The sequence below is a fragment of the Camarhynchus parvulus genome, chromosome 8 (genome assembly GCF_901933205.1).
Source record: "Camarhynchus parvulus chromosome 8, STF_HiC, whole genome shotgun sequence".
Lineage (NCBI taxonomy): Eukaryota > Metazoa > Chordata > Aves > Passeriformes > Thraupidae > Camarhynchus > Camarhynchus parvulus.
In genome coordinates, this window is record NC_044578.1 from 1,363,660 (window position 1) to 1,379,704 (window position 16,045).

A 16,045-nucleotide genomic window follows, 5' to 3' on the forward strand; every position below is an offset into this window, starting at 1 on the left:
ATTCTCCCAAAAAAAGCCAAACATTTCACAAAGATTTGTTGAGCAGCATTGACAGATCTGCTAGGAAAAGCCAGAGATGGCTGCTCCCTGCCTGTTCCAGGGGCTGGAAATGAGGAAAAATGGAACCATCCTGTGCTGCCTTTGCAACTCCATGCTCAAAACATGCCTGAAGGCAGCAAGGGCCAGGCTCTAGACTTCCCCCATGGCCAAAGCTTTTTCCCATAAAGCTTTTCCCTGCGAAGTCTGGAATGGACCCTGAAGTGGTGTCAAACTGCTGCAAGGCAGTGCCACAGGTAAGGTCAGAAATGTGCCTTTAAACCCTCCAGTTAACACTGGAATTGCTCCTGAATTGAGGAAGAGGATGCTGCAGTCACTATTGTTTAGCTCTGAGACACCTGAAGGACACTTCATGGACTCTGACCAACAATCTCAGCAGCAATTTCTGGATTTTGGAGGGGCCAAAAGCCATTTGAAAAAAATTGGCTGACGTCAAGCCAACAGGGTCTGACTGGAAAAAGGTGCAGAATCTCTCCATATGTCCACACAGTTCCCTATGAGACTTGCCAAACAAAACTGTTACTTTTTCAAGCTGAAGCCATCATCAGAGACTTGTTTTCTAAAGGAGTTAAAAAGAGCTGACACCAAAACCAAGACGCTTCAGTTTGGATTGACTAAAGTCCTTCAGGCTGACCAAAAATGAAACTTTCGGCTTCTGCTTCTCTAAAGAAGTTTCAGATCCATTTTAACTGAAGCCAGATTTCCCCACACTCTCCCTTCGCCAACCTCCTTCCTAACCCCAAATCTCGGAGTCAGCCACTGAACTGCAACATCCATTATTCTCCAGCTCTCCTTTGAAGCTGGAATCAAAGCAGGCAGAGCGGCTCAATTGTGCTGCAATTGTAGCTCCGGGGGGTTCTTCAGAAGTGCTCCGGGAAGGCCTCGCTGCCCAGGTGAGGTCTGGAGCGCAATTCCAGCCCTGCTTCCAGCCCTCCACAGCCCGCTCCGGCAGGAGCCTGCCTGGCATCCAAAGGCTGTTCTGGCAGGGTGAGCAGCACCCGGGCTCTCTGAAGGGTTCAGCACAGGGCACACACGCTGGGCGCTCAGTTCCCGGCAAATGTGCCCCGACCTGCCTCTGCTGAGCCTTTGAAAAGCCAAATCTCGAAATCTCTAAAAAACAGAAACTCCCCGACAGGGACAGCACGCCGCGGCTGCAGCGCTCCCGGAGCGGAGGGATCCAAGCTCAGGGATCCCCAAGCCCGGAGCTGCACAGACATGCCTTTGGGGGGTGGGGAGGGACCAGCCGCTGCTCCCTGCGCTATTCCCCGCTGCACGGCCATCCTCAGATCCATGTGCCCATCCTGTTCTGCGGGCAGGCAGGGATGGGAGATGTGAGCTTTGACAGCGCTGTCCTTCCTCCGGCAGCCCCGCGCCGCAGCGGCCGCCGCTGCCCGCTCCTTCCCTCCCGCCGCAGGGCATCGCACCGAGCAGGCTCCGGATGCTTCCCGACCGCGTCCTGGGCTGCAATTGCCAAACTCCGCCACTCCAAAGCCATTAATCATCCTCTCCTCTTTTCCAATCAGGAAACTGCCTCAAGAACCCTGACGTTAAAGTCCAAAAAATATGACTGCCAGTTGTTTTTTTTTCCTCCGGGCCTTAACATTCATATTTTCCAGCAAATAGGTGGGACAGCGTCCTCTTTTTCCTTGCTCGGGCCAGGAGGGGTGGTGGAGGAGGAGGAAAAAAAGAGAGGAGAGGAGAAGAGGGGTAAAGGAAAGCTGAGATTCTCATGATCCCCAGAGCAGAAGTTTAAGTAAAATGTCACAAATCATGAGACAGATGATAAAATCATGAGCTGGCAGCATGGCTGCAACCCAGCAGAGCTCTTTGGAAACTGTGCAGGAAGCTCCACGGCACCTGGAAGCACATTCCGCCATGGACTGGGATGTTTGGCATGGGATGGCTTAAAAATTTAATGACTTTTACTTTGGCCAGGCAAACACTTTATACCTCAATCAAATCTGGGAATGCTTTCCAAAGGACACTGTAAAATGCCTGTGTGTCCTACAGGTTACACCCTCGCTTCCTTCCGGCCCTGTCCAATCTCAGATTCCTCATTAGGAACTGCCAAAATGCCCAAGCCTTCCAAAAAAGCAAAGCTTATGAAAAAGGAATATTTAAACCATCTGGGTTTTTATTAACCTCCACCTTGGAATGCAGCAGTTCCTTCCCATCAAAATTTGCCAACAGGAATCAACAGGAGGGAAAACCTCACGCTGGGATAAAATGCTGGGCTTTATGTAAAATAAAGATGGTGAGCTCGTGGTGGGCACCAGGTGATGCCACTCACACCTGGAGTGGAGCGAGCCCGTGGTGTCCCACTGGGCACATCCCTGCACCTCATCCTTCCCTTCTGGAGCCAGTGGAGCCTAGCAGTGCCTGGGTGGGTGCACAGCAGACCTCGCCAGGAATGAGTGATGATGGTTTGAGGCTGAACAGCTCTCTGGGGCCCAGCAGGCCAGAGGATGACGATGACTGGCTCAGTATAAATAGCCAAGGGGAAACGGTGGTTCCGGACAAAGGCCTAAAAAGGAGTTTGTTTGGTTTCTCCTGTTCAGCAGGTAGGAAAAACAACATCCTCCTCCTGAGTGCATCACCTTCCTCCTTCAGAGCAATCAGTGTCAAAGGAAGTGATGTGGGATTCATTTCTCTGGGCAGCCCTCTGGCAGCTGAGCTCCAGGATGCTGCTTCTGGGAAATCCTTGCTGTTCCCAGAGCCCGAGGTTTGGGGTGCCCCCCTTGACATCTGCCCTTTGGCCATGAACAGCTCATGTGAGATAAGCTTTGTTGGGTAGAGCCTGGTGCTGATAACACCAGCTTTGGGGGTTTGATCCCTCTGCGGGCCAATTAAGAGTTGGACTTGATTCTGCTGGACCCCTTCCAACTGGGACAATTCTGGGATTATTATTGCTCTGTGAAGCAGTGGTGGAAATGCAGGGCAGGACCATTATGGAATGCCTGGGATAGCCAAGGTGGCCACACAACGAAGATCATGGAATTGTTTAGGTTGACAGAGACCTCTGAGATCACCAAGTCCAACCCAGCACTGCCTAAGGCCACCACTGACCCGTGTCCCCAAGTGCCACATCCACAGGGATTTTAAATCCCTCCAGGGATGGGCACTCCATCCCTGCCCCGGGCAGCTGTGCCAGGGTTGGGGAGCCCTTTCTGTGAAGAAACTCTTCCTGACATTCAAATAAACCTGCCCTGGCCCAGCCTGAGGCCGTTCCCTCTGCTCCTGTCCCTGTTCCCTGGAGCAGAGCCCGACCCCCCGGCTGTCCCCTCCTGGCAGGAGCTGTGCAGAGCCACAAGGGCCCCCTGAGCCTCCTTTGCTCCAGGCTGAGCCCCTTCCCCAGCTCCCCCCCTTCCCCAGATCCATTTCCTTCTCACTCTCCAACCCCTTAATGTGTTTTTTTGTGGTGTGGGGCCCCAAACTGCCCCCATGATTCATAGTGGACATGGCACAAACAAAACACAATGCCTGCTCCTCAGGGAGGACCTGAGGGATGAGGGGATGAAAGGATGAGAAGTGAGGGAATGAGGAGATGAAGGGATGAGGGGATGAGAGGATGAATGGATGAGAGGATGAGGGGACGAGGTGGTGAGGGAATGAGGGGTGAGAGAATGAAGGAATGACGCTCAGTTGGGGGATGAGGCCATGAAGATTAAGGAGATGAAGAGATGAAGAGATGAGGGGTGAGGGGATGAAGAGATGAGGGGATGAACAGATGAGGGAATGAGAGGATGAGGCGGTGAGGGAATGAGGGATGAGGGAATGAAAGGATGAGAGCATGAGGGGATGAGGGGATGGATGCCATCAGGGGATGAGAGGACAAGGCAGTGAGGGAATGAAGGGTGAGGGAATGAAGTAATGAGAGCATGAGGGGATGGACGCCATGAGGGGATGAGAGGATGAGGCGGTGAGGGAATGAAGGGTGAGGGAATGAAGTAATGAGAGCATGAGGGGATGGACGCCATGAGGGGATGAGAGGATGAGGCGGTGAGGGAATGAGGGGGGAGGGAATGAAGGGACGAGAGCATGAGGGGATGAGGGGATGGATGCCATGAGGGGATGAGAGGATGGATGCCATGAGGGGATGAGGGGAGGGCCGCCATGAGGGGAGGGCAGACGGCGCCCCCTGGCGTCCCGCGCAAACCGTGGCGGAGCCGGGAGGCCATGGCGGAGCCTGAGGCCCCGCGGCCGCCGCTCTCCGGGCCCCGCCGCTCCCCGGGCCCCGCCGCCCCTCCACGGGCCCCGCCGGCTCCTCTCGTGTACGGAAGGAGCTTAAAAAGCCAGGCTTACTTGTTGGAGGTGCCGTGTAAATTGGTGAGAAGCGTGAAGTTGTTCCTCACGCTTCTTAGGCTGGCCAGCACCTGAGGGAGACAAAACGCGCAGGTGTCACCTTCTCCGCTTTAATGCTTTAGAAAAACTATTTCAGAGGCCAATATGCCACCAACTCACCTGGGCAAAAGGTGTGACAATCAGGTCGTCGCCATGCCTAAGGAAAAACGGAGAAAAATGTATAAATTGCTGTACAAATGTACCTTCAAACAGAGTGAAATTCACCTCAGGGAAGGAGCGTTTTCCTGAGGGGGTTTTCCTCACGAACGTACCCACGCAGCATTCAGTTAGCACCACATAAAAGTTTGTTCCTAATGGAAAGGTCACCATGTATATCCAAAACAACCGGCTGCAGTGAGCATTCGGACTGGGAACGCCAGGCAATAAAAGCCAGGAAATTCAAAAGTTAAGGCTCATGCTTGCACCGCGGTGGAAAAAAACCAACCATAGTGGTGCGGGGAAAGGTCACCTTTGAATTTCCTGGCTTTTGTTGATCTCTGTCGCAGTCTCCAACCTTGTTCAGACGCCGAGTTTTGTCTGGCTGTTTTCATCACGGAAGATTTGAGAAGAAGTTGTGAGCAAAATATACCAGAAATAAGAGGGATTTTTTTTTTTTTTTTTTTTTTTTTTTTGGTATTAGTTATGGCACTTGAGCGTGTATGGAACATTCTGTATGACTGACCTAACTGAGAGATAGCAGGGTATAGAATCATTGAAAGGTTTGGCTTGGGAGGGAGCTTAAAGCCCATCCAGTCCCACACCTGCCATGGGCAGGACATCTTCCAATACCCCAGGTGGATCCAAACTCCACCCAGCCTGGCCTTGGACATTTCCAGGAATCCAGAGGCAGCCGCAGCTGCTCTGGGCGCCCTGTGCCAGGCCCTCCCCACCCTCCCAGACAGGAATTCATTCCCATATCCACCTAAATCTACCTGCTTTCAGCTTAAATCCATTCCTCCTTGTCCTGTCCCTCCATCCCTTGGCCCACGTACCTCTCCAGCTCTCTTGGAGCCCCTTTAGGCACTCTTAGAAGCAACGTTTTGGTCAATTCTATTCTTAATCCCATAATTCATAAGAGGATGTACTGAGCAAGGGCAGCAGATCCGGCTCCAGCTGCCACAGGACCCTCTGGAGAGTTCACCACCAGTGCTGATCCCTCCAAAGAGGAATTCTCCCTGCTGTGCTGTCAGAGGTCATCTCCTCATCCTCACTCGGGTATCAATGCTATTAAGTCTAAATTTAATTAAAATTGCCTCCATGCTCATGGAGACGCTGTCCCAGTGCTAACAGAGCCTTGATGGCCACAGTGGATGGACACTTCAGCTGCAGACAGACACGAATTTGGGGGGAATTATGGGATTCCCCCACCCCAGCACACTGCTGGGAATTGCTACAACACACCATTTACACGAAACACTATTTGCATAATTTGGAGTGTTTCCTCCAATAAATATTTACTCAGTTTTAAATCAGCAGGAATATTTTCTCGCAGAATTCTCGTGGATCTGGCTAATGTTCAGATTTCCATTCCGTGACAAAACTTTCGCAACAGCTCAACTTTGTTTAACGAGCACTTTTTTAATAGCTGAATGGCCACTTCAAAACTTCAAAGTGTGCCTTTCAAAATAAGGGGCTGGGAATCCAGGACACCCTGTGGGTATCAATCCTCTCAAGCTCAGCCATCTGTCTCATTTTCCCCTCAGTTCTAGGGAACAGCCCCAAAACATGATGGGGAGCAGCAATACTGTCAATAAAAGTACAGCACAACTTCTCTGTTATTCCAGGATACGGCTTTGAAAGCTCTTCTGCTAAATTCTGGAGAAAATGGGAATATTTGAGGGATGGGATGGGAGAGGATGTTGGATCAGCACCTGTTTTGTGCATTCCAGCTATGAAATGTGCCAGAACCACCCATAAGCTCCTCTTAAGAGAGCTCTGAGGATTAGAGCAGCACAGAGAGCTCTAGGAGAGTGTAGAACACGAGCTGAATTGGTGCTTACTGTTCGCTCGGGAGGGAGGAGTTCCTGGACATGGTCTTTGGTGAGAGGTCATAGTCGCTGTCGGATCTGTAGAGGAACGACTCCCGGCGCTGGCTGTGGCCCGGGAATGTCGTGTGCAGGACGAGTCCCGACGAGGAGCTGGCCTGCGGGTCCAGCGGGCTGCGTCCCGGCGACGGGCCATTCTCCACATCGAAGCTGCGAACGGAACACACACCGCGTGTCACACGCTGCCACAAGAGGGCTCGCAGGGCATGTGTCACCTCAGCACGGCTCACACCGTGTCACCTCAGTGTGGCTCACACCGTGCCACCTCAATGTGGCTCACACCGTGTCACCTCAATGTGGCTCACACCGTGTCACCTCAGCACAGCTCACTGCATCACCTCAGCACAGCTCCCACTGTGTCACCGGCCTGTGGCCATCAGAGCCACTCACCATCCTGTTTCTCCTCAGTGCAAGGATGACCCTGCATGGCCATAAACATTCACCCCGGAGGCTCCTGTGCTGGCTGCCTCTGCTCACGCTTCCTTCAGCACGGATGTCTCGCAGCTCAGCACAGCTCTCAGCACGAGCACACAGCAGCTGAAGAGGGCAGGGATAGATCAGAGATGATGGAGAATCCATCCCTGGCAGGCCCTGGAACGGGGTGCCCAGAGCAGCTGTGGCTGCCCCTGGATCCCTGGCAGTGCCCAAGGCCAGGCTGGAGATGGTTTGTAGCACCTGGGACAGTGGAAGGTGTCCCTGCCCATAACAGGAGTGGAATGGGATGGGCTTTAATGTCCCTCTCAACCCAAACCATCCCAGGATTCCATTATTCTAAACACCCAACTCTACCCTCAATGCCTTTTGCACAAGCCCTGGGGTTTGATTTGCCAAACCTCACTCCAAGTCTTACAAGCACAACAGGGACTAAAGGCACCACAATATAACAACACTTTCCAGCCCAGCCCTGTCCCCATCTGCTCTGGAGCCAAACTTTTGAAACCCCACAAGATTTGCAAGCACTTGGCAGTTGTGGGAGCTGGATGCCCAAACTATGTTTTTAGCCATTCAAGGTATCAGTTCAGTGAATTTTAAACAGCTGTGCTGCAAAATGAAAGGCTGTTTAGAAACTAAAAAGAAAGCACTAAACTTTTTGTCACCTTTTCCATTTTACACCCACTTTCTTCTGGTTTCATAGCTTGGCTGCTGTGACCCGTGGCTGAAGTCACCCTGGCCACTCCAGCAAGTGACACCCCTCATAAAAACACTGAAAATGAGCAGGGTGGCCTCCTTTGGGCCTGATGGAAACACCATATGTGTGACCATGGCCCGGGAAGCCAAGCGAGGTATGGCCACGCTAAGGAGGAATTTCCTTGCCTCTGGAAGTCAGGTTTTGTCTCTTGCTCCAGTGCCTCATCCCATGCTGGATGTTGTCCCTCCAGGACACCGGGCTGTGGTTCCTGCTGTGCCTTTCTCCATCCCTCCACTCCTTAATCCAGAAGATTCCCTGAGCACAGTGGCAGGGAAGACCCCAGCTCTCCCTCCTCTCTGCAGAGAGAGCTTTAACTGCGGCAGGAGGAGCACATAAAGTATTAACGCCTGAACTTGCCTGAATCCTGCAAGTTTTCCAGATTTATACATCACTGGGATGAACTGCTGCCTTGGTGAGAAGCCTCCACAGCCAGTGCCCAGCTGGGAGCACCGTGGCTGCTCCAGCTCCTGCTGCCCGCTTCCCATGTTCCCCATTCCAGCACCTGGAATGCTGCCGCACGGATCACGTGGTTAGTCCAACTGAAAAGTGCTTTTATTCCTTTCCTCAAGTTCAATGTGCAGCCCCACCAGCGTTCCTCAGGCTCCTTTTCCTTGGCCTTGATCCAGCACTCAGCCACCCATGTGCTCAGCCAGAAGTTAACAGAAAATTCCCCAAAAAGTGACTGATCCCAGAGTTTGGAGTTACCTCTGCCAGGAGTGAACAGGCACTCCCAGAGGTACAGCCTGTGAGCAAGATCCTCAAACTCAGGAATAACTCTGCTGTCACTGCTTTTTAATAGGTACAAGAACTGGAATATGGGCAAATACTCCCCTTGGATGATCCAGTGTTGGGAAAATGTGACCCGAGATACACAGAGCAAGAGTTTAACCTTGTGTTTGTCACCAGTTGCTCCTGGTTTGCACAACACCCACCTGGAACTGTGTCCTGATGACAAAAGTATCCCCCAAACAAATACTTGCTGGAATTGGTAAGAACTGCAATAGGATTGTAAAGTTGCCCTCTCAGAGCTGCATTTCCCACTATTTTTTTTCTGTTGGAAGTTAACTGCTGAGCTCTGCTGGAAAAACCCCATCACTGTGTTCAGAACACTGCACAGACTGTGAGATCCTCTCCACAGTTTGCACACCCCACAGGCTTTGTCCAAGTGGAAAAAAAGCTGCATTTGCCTACTTAAAAATAAGGATGACAGAGTACAAAGCGCAAAAAAACCCCCAAATTTTCCTTTCCAGTTTATCCCCAAGTAACAGCACTCACAGCGAGACACCCCATTTGTGATATAAATTGTGTTATCTAAACATATGGGCCAGAAATTTGATATCTAAGGTCCCTATAAATCTTTCAGAAATCCCTGTCTCCGTAAGAGATCTCTCTAGGACATGTGGGAGCTGCCAGCATTCCCAGCCCGTCTCCAACCTGTGTTATCAGATCTACTGACCAACATTTCCCAGCGCTGGACACTCCCCACCAAGGGAATCCAAGGAATTGAGCCCTGCCAGAGTCCAACAGGCTCCAGGGGAGGAAAGGTGACAGCAGCACCAGGAGAGCTGCCCAGGGCAGTGGTGGAGTCTCCATTCCTAGAGGGGTTTAAGGCTGTGCAAATGTGGCACCTGGGGACATGGTCAGAGGTGGGAATGGATGGATTTATAATCTTGGAGATCTTTCCCGAGCGATTCCACCATCCCAGTGGGATGGGCCCTAGCCCAGGCAGGGCTGTCTCCCAGCGGTGAGGAGCTGGGAAGGAAGGCGGCCTTGCCCGGGATGTCTCTCCAAGCTCCCCGTGCCGGCTCTCCGGGGATGCAGGAGCAGGGAAGGAAGGCGGCCTTGCCCGGGATGTCTCTGCAGGCTCCCCGTGCCGGCTCTCCGGGGATGCAGGAGCTGGGAGGGCAGAGCGGGGAGCAGCGGCCGCTCAGCACCGCTCCCCACGGGCCGCGGGGCGGCTGCAGCTCCGCTCCCCGATCCCTCCGCATCCCAAAGAAGCCAGGATCTCAGGGAAGCGAGAGGAAGGAGACGGCAGGTGGCAGGAGTTAGCTGCGAGCGGGCATCGGCCCCGGACCTGTGCAAAGCTGCGCCTGAGCCGCGGTAATGAGCAGACAACGGCGAGCCAGGAGAAATCATTGTAAAACACAGCGAGGCTTCGTGAGTCACTCGGCAAACAAAGAGAATTCATAACAGCAACCCCCAGCTGCTCAAATGCTGCAGTCTTACTGTAACAACTACAGGATCAGAGAACCTCCCGAGCTGGAAGCGACTCACAGCGACCATCGATCCAACCCGTGGCCCTGCACAGACACCCCAAATCCCACCCTGAGCATCCCGGGCAGCGCTGCCCAAAGGCTCCTGGAGCTGCTCTGGCAGCCTCGGGGCCAAGACCATTCCCTGGGGGAAGAACTTTGCCCAAGATCCAAGCTAAACCTCCTCTGGCACAGCTCCAGCCACTCCCTGGGATCCTGTCGCTGGTCACAGGGAGAATAAATCGGTGCCTGTCCCTCCACTGGCCCTCGGGAGGAGCTGCAGAGTCAGCTGCACTCCTCAGCCTCCTCCAGGAGGAACAAGCCCAGCACCCTCAACTGTTCCTCGTATTTCCACTCCAGACCCCTCACCAGCTTCAGGAACTGATGTCCCTGGATTAGCATTGCCCACCAGTAGTGGGATGTGGCAAAATTTGGCAAAAGGAATGAGAAACAGGAATGCGCCACGATTTGGATGTAATTCAGAGTCATTCGAGTCGTCACTGCCAGTCAAGTGGTTTCCATGAGAGCTGCACAGCCCCACAGTTTGCTCTGGAATATGAAACACAAACACATTCCAGCCCAGCAGACCAGGCAGGCTCGAGGATTTTTGTTTATGTTGGGAATTTACACTTTTCCCGAGGATGATAGCACTGACTCTACAAGAAGGTTCACCATCTGCTTTGCCTTCCCAGAGTCATTCCTGAGGACATCACTACCCATCTCCTAACTACAGTACCACCTTCATGAAATCAAATGTTTCCAAAATATTTCCAGAGGTTTGGGCAGACTTTGTTAATTATAAAGCTCCTTTTTCAGATTCCTGAGTCTCACCAAGACATCCCTCAGGATTCTTAGAACCACGAACAAGGAAAAATGCTGTTCCTTGCACTGCCTGGCCGCTCTCTAATGCTGTGCACCTGTTCCCCATTATCTGAACAGCTTGCTGCTTTTCCTAAATAATCTCCCATGTGGAAAGGGCTGTGCTTGAAACCATCAGCACTTAATGGCCCAGGATGGGACACATGGAGCCGAGCACAGGCCTGGCAGGGGCACAGGGCTCCCCGGGGTGACAGCTCACAGCTCCACAGGCATTACTGACCTTCTTCCCCTCCCGACCTTCTCCCACTTAGGGAAAGCACTGTTACTCTTAGGAATCCCTTAGAAGTTCAAACCCCTCTGCTGGGTTTGTCCCTCATGTGGCTCCTGACTTTTTTATCCAGCTGAGGCCCCACCTGCAGAGCTGCCTCCAGCCCTGGGCTCCAATATCAGGAGGACCTGAAGCTGCTGGAGAGAGCCCCGAGGAAGCCCCAGAACTGTTGCAAGGGCTGGAGCCCCTCTGGAGCCAGGCTGGGACACCTGGGGGTGCTCACCTGGAGAGGAGAAGGATCCAGGCAGAGCTCAGAGCCCCTGCCAGGGCCTGAAGGGGCTCCAGAAGAGCTGGAGAGGGACTGGGGACAAGGCCTGGAGGGACAGCACACAGGGAATGGTTCCCACTGCCAGAGGGCAGGGATGGATGGGAGATTGGGAATTGGGAATTGTTCCCTGGCAGGGTGGGCAGGGGCTGGGCTGGAATTCCCAGATTTGCTGTGGCTGCCCCTGCATCCCTGGCAGTGTCCAAGGCCAGGCTGGACACTGGGGCTTGGAGCAGCAGGGGAAGGTGTCCCTGCCATGGCAGGGGTGGAATGGGATAATTGTTTAGGTGCCACAGAAGCCAACCTGGTCTGTGGCTCTGTGATGCCACAATCCCCAGAGCTCAGTGTCCCCACACGGAGGCAGCAGCCCCTGCAGCCCCTCCCTGTGCTGTCACAGCTGCCTGGCACAGCAGCCCGGCAGCACTGACTGAAGTGTTTGCAACAGAAGCTGTCAGCTGCTGCTAAACACATCATTAAGCCTCTGCATGTATCCAAAAGCAAAAAGATGTGTTTACTTGACTTTGTAATCTCTGAATAAAGAAGTTCAAGGCCAGGTCGGACAGGCCTTGGAGCAAACTGGGCTGGTGGGAGGTGTCCCTGCCCTGGCAGGGGGTGGCACTGGATGATCTTTAAGTTCCTTCCAATCCAAACCATTCTGTGACTTTAATTCACTCTCTGTTCCTGTTCTCCTGCTCAGTGGGTACAACAGAGACAGAACAACCAGAGCCCCTGCCCTGCTCACAGCCAGAGCCCAAAACAGACCCGAGAGCTGCTGCTGCTCCCTCTGCAACCCAAACCCACCTTCAGCAGAGCCCCGAGGTAAAAATGAGTCCCCAGAGCCCTCCCAGCTCTCAGAACCCACCCAGCAGCACCCTGGGGAGGCTCCTGGTTTGCACAGCAAATGTCAGGGGTTGTATCCAGCACCGTGCGGGATTGGAGCAGACACCAGGAGATAGCTGGAAAAGTACAGCAGGAGGGAAAAATGAGTTTGGATTCTCTCTTAGCACAAAGGGTTCCAAAAAACTTAATCCTTTTAATGTTTACAACAGATAAGCAGCTCGACATTATCCTGTAACAAGTGAACATCATGGGGTTGTTTCAAGTCCCCCAGAGAAGGAATCCTGAGCGCTAAAATCCAGTTGTTATTTTTCCAGATGTACATCCTGGGCTATTTTATCCTCTTCCAATGGTTCTCTGCCACTAATCTCTGGAAAATGCAAGGCACAGTCAAACAAAGCAGACACCCTGCCTGTATTTTTCCTTCCAGAGCTTGGAAAGACATATGGATGTGAGTGTGATCATTCCCAACATGGGCAGCAATGCCATTTCCTAAGAGATTTTTCCTGCTGGAATTATTCCAGCTGACAACTGATGGAGCAGTTGCTTCCCTTCCTACCCAGCTGAGGTATACCAAGGTATGAGCGGCACAGGGTGCCCAGAGCAGCTGTGGCTGCCCCTGGATCCCTGGCAGTGCCCAAGGCCAGGCTTGGAGCACCCTGGCACAGTGGAAGGTGTCCCTGCCCATGCCCACGGTGAGCTGAAGGTCGCTCCCAGTGCAGACTCCCCCAGGGTTCTGTGGTGCCGCTCCCTGTGCAGCACTGACAGCTCTGCTTGCCCTCCAGGCGTTTCTGCCCAGCACCTCCACCCTCCCACAGCTCCCCAGCACCACATCTCCAGCACCAGCTGTGCCTCTGCTGCTTGGAGAACCCAGGTGAGTCTCCCCAGGGGAAAGCTGCCCCTTTTCCCTGTGGAAATGCTGGGATGGCTCGTGGCTGGTGGGACAGGTGGCACAGGGACAGCACGGTGCTCCAGAGCCGGGATTTTGGCAGCACCTGCTCTGTGACACGCTGCTGTCCCACGGCACAGATGTTTCCATCCCAGCCACAGGGCAGCGTTTGCCCCAGCCTGGCCTGGCTGCTCTGCTCTGTTCAGTGTCACTTCAGCTTTCCCAGCCTTCCCAGCCCCAGCCAAGCCCTGCAGCATTTCTCAGACTGTCTCTCCCAATCCACAGCACACGGATGTTGGAGGCTGCCTGTGGTGGCCTGGCTCATGTGACAGGGACACTGGTGTCTTCTGGTGGGGCTCCAGGACACCCTCCAGCCCTTCTGGACAAGCCCTGATCCCTGCCCAGAACCAGTGTGGGGGGATAATTCCACCCAGCAAGTGGGAACACGGGGTCCAGCCCTGCCTTTCCCCACCGGGACATGACCAGCAATGGAAGGGGAACTCCAGTCCTATATTCCATCTTTTATTGATGTATCTTCAAGGATCTCCCACCCCTCTGAAGTGCAATCTGCACTTAACTCCCTTCCCAAAGCCAAGCCTTCAGCAGGGGTCTCCAGGGTCCCTTCCACAAACGCCCTGTGCTCCCAGCACACAGGAAAGCATTCCCAGATCCGCACAGAACCGGAGCATCAGGAGGCTGCTGGCCAGAGCCAGGCTTTATTCCATCCTGCCCTTAAACAGAGATCTGGCACGGCTCCAGAGGCACTTCTGCCTTTCCAAGCAGGGGGGAAGCTCTGAGCTGCTTCATTCCGGCCAGCCCCACTTCACAGAGCTCCTCTCATCTGCTGTCAACCACACAGGAGACAGGAACAAAGTGACAACCGTGGTGACAACTCACAGACACCACAGAGCTTCCATTTCACCTGAGCTGAACAGGCAGCCTTTGAGGTGGAAGATTTACACATTTCCTGCACTAATCTTTTAAATTCCCCCAGCCCTCCCATGGCATCCAAAACTCCAGCAATGGGTGCGTGGAAAGCTGCTGTGCTTGGAAATGCATCCAGCCTTTCCACTTGATTCATGGAATAATTATTTGACCTGGTTTTTGGATTTATCTCCATAATTGGGATCCGTGGAGCCTGTCAGTAAAGAGACAGTGAAATGTCCTAAGATGATATTCAGATCTTTAAATCCTTTGGAGACTCGGCCTTTAACAATAATTAATCCAGCTGGGTACATTTCAGCAAAATTTTCCTTGCTTCACATCTCTCAAAAGCCTGCACTCCCCATCTTTCCTATCCACGGGAAAGGACACTGCGATAGCAAATGTCAGAGCCCAGGGATCTGATTCCAAGGGCAATCTTTTCAGAGGTCTCATTGATCATTTCAGGGCCAGCAGGAGCTCAGTGCAAAGGTTGCGTCATCCAGCTCACGAGCATCTGCCACCTGCTGCTGTTTGAGGGGAAAATCTGAGGGATGGAAAGTCCTGGCCCTTTGGCACAAAGGGTTTGCTCTGTCTGAGGGGTTTGGCACGGGGATCACAGCCAAGGTTGGGAATGGCACCTGCTGTTCCCCACACAGGGGTGTCACAAGTGCCTGAGGCAAAGGCACCAAAGGAAATCACCGAAGGACAACGCTAGTGTAAAACCAAGAGGGGATAAAATGGACAGGAATAAACTGAGGTTGGAAATCAGAGGGAAATCTGTGCCTCGAGAGCAGCCAGAGCACTGAACAGCTTTCCTGTGGGAGTGATGGGGGTAAACACCAACTTGATGTTATTCCTGGTGGGATTAATAGTGTAACTCATGAAACATTGCTCCAGGGAGATCCTAAAGGCCATTCCAGGGCCTAGAGGGGCTCCAGGAGAGCTGGAGAGGGACTTGGGATAAGGAATTGTTCCCTGGGAGGGTGGGGAGGCCCAGAGCAGCTGTGGCTGCCCCTGGATCCCTGGCAGTGCCCAAGGCCAGGCTGGGCACTGGGGCTGGAGCACCTGGGACAGTGGGAGGTGTCCCTGCCACGGCAGGAGCAAGATGAGCTTTAATATCCCTTCTGATGCAAACCATTCCACGATTCCACAATTCTGTGAAATGCCCAGCTCAGCTCGTGCAGGCAGAGCCAGGGAATACAAAGCCTGCCAGCCCAGACAGTATTTCCATAAATTTGCATTTTTCTCAAGGCCGGTGAGGCGGAAGGGACAGCTCTGCCTGCCCACACTGCCGCCCCTCCTCCTCGGGCAGCTGCAAAACAAAAGGGGGGAAAAGCGGGTCAAGTCAAACCCCAGATTTTCATTTTCTGCTGTTAAATCACATGGTCTGCAATGAGCTTTAATCACTCAGGACAGCAAACTGGATTTAGCAGAAGAAAAATCTTCTCCAACGTGGAGAGAAGTCAGAGGTGGTGAGCAGCAAGAACAAAACCTTTTAAAGGAATGATTGGGAGGCCAAAAATCCAGGCAGGGCAAAACTCCTGCAGCACATTTCATGTGGTTTGTGCCAAATGGTGGGGTCAGGCAGCAAATCAAACCCTCTTGGGATGATTTCCCTGATGTGAAAACAGATAGAGTGCTGCTGGCACCCAAAATATCATTTAATAACACTGTTAATGTTCCCTAGACCTGCAAATCCTCTCCAGACCTGCTCCAGGGCTCATTTTGATCTTCCTTAATTAATGATCCCTTAGAAGCTCTGTTTCATGTTGAAAATCACTTGCTGGAATCACTGTTTTGGAGTCACTTCCTCCAAACCATAAAGCTTTTCAAAAGAAATAAGAGATGTGGGGGCACTGAGCAAAACCAGCCCAAAACTAAAATCTGAAACAAGTTGTCAAGTCCAGAAGCATCAAACAACACAACAAAGCAGCCACAGCCACTTGGAAATTTGGGATAAATACAAGCAGAGCACTTGCTACGATTAATTAATGCTTAATTACACAGAAGGTGAAGTTTGCAGTGTGAGTAAGCACAAATGTGTGGGCCTGGCACAAAATCATTGTATCTGATTGCAGTTACAGCTTCATTCCCAAGCT

The 16,045-nt window shown here is 52.7% G+C and overlaps 1 protein-coding gene across 3 annotated transcripts in view; it reads right to left on the reverse strand.

Moving 5' to 3' along the window:
* PDE4B (phosphodiesterase 4B) overlaps positions 1 to 16,045 on the reverse strand; it is a 171,585-nt gene that overhangs the window by 52,962 nt on the left and 102,578 nt on the right. For all 3 annotated transcript variants that reach the window (XM_030953133.1, XM_030953134.1, XM_030953135.1), the window contains 3 exons: positions 6,399 to 6,593; positions 4,519 to 4,555; positions 4,360 to 4,430 (listed from right to left, as the gene is read on the reverse strand). In XM_030953133.1, coding sequence (XP_030808993.1) covers positions 4,360 to 4,430; positions 4,519 to 4,555; positions 6,399 to 6,593 — 303 coding nt within the window. The remainder of the gene's footprint in view (positions 1 to 4,359; positions 4,431 to 4,518; positions 4,556 to 6,398; positions 6,594 to 16,045) is intronic.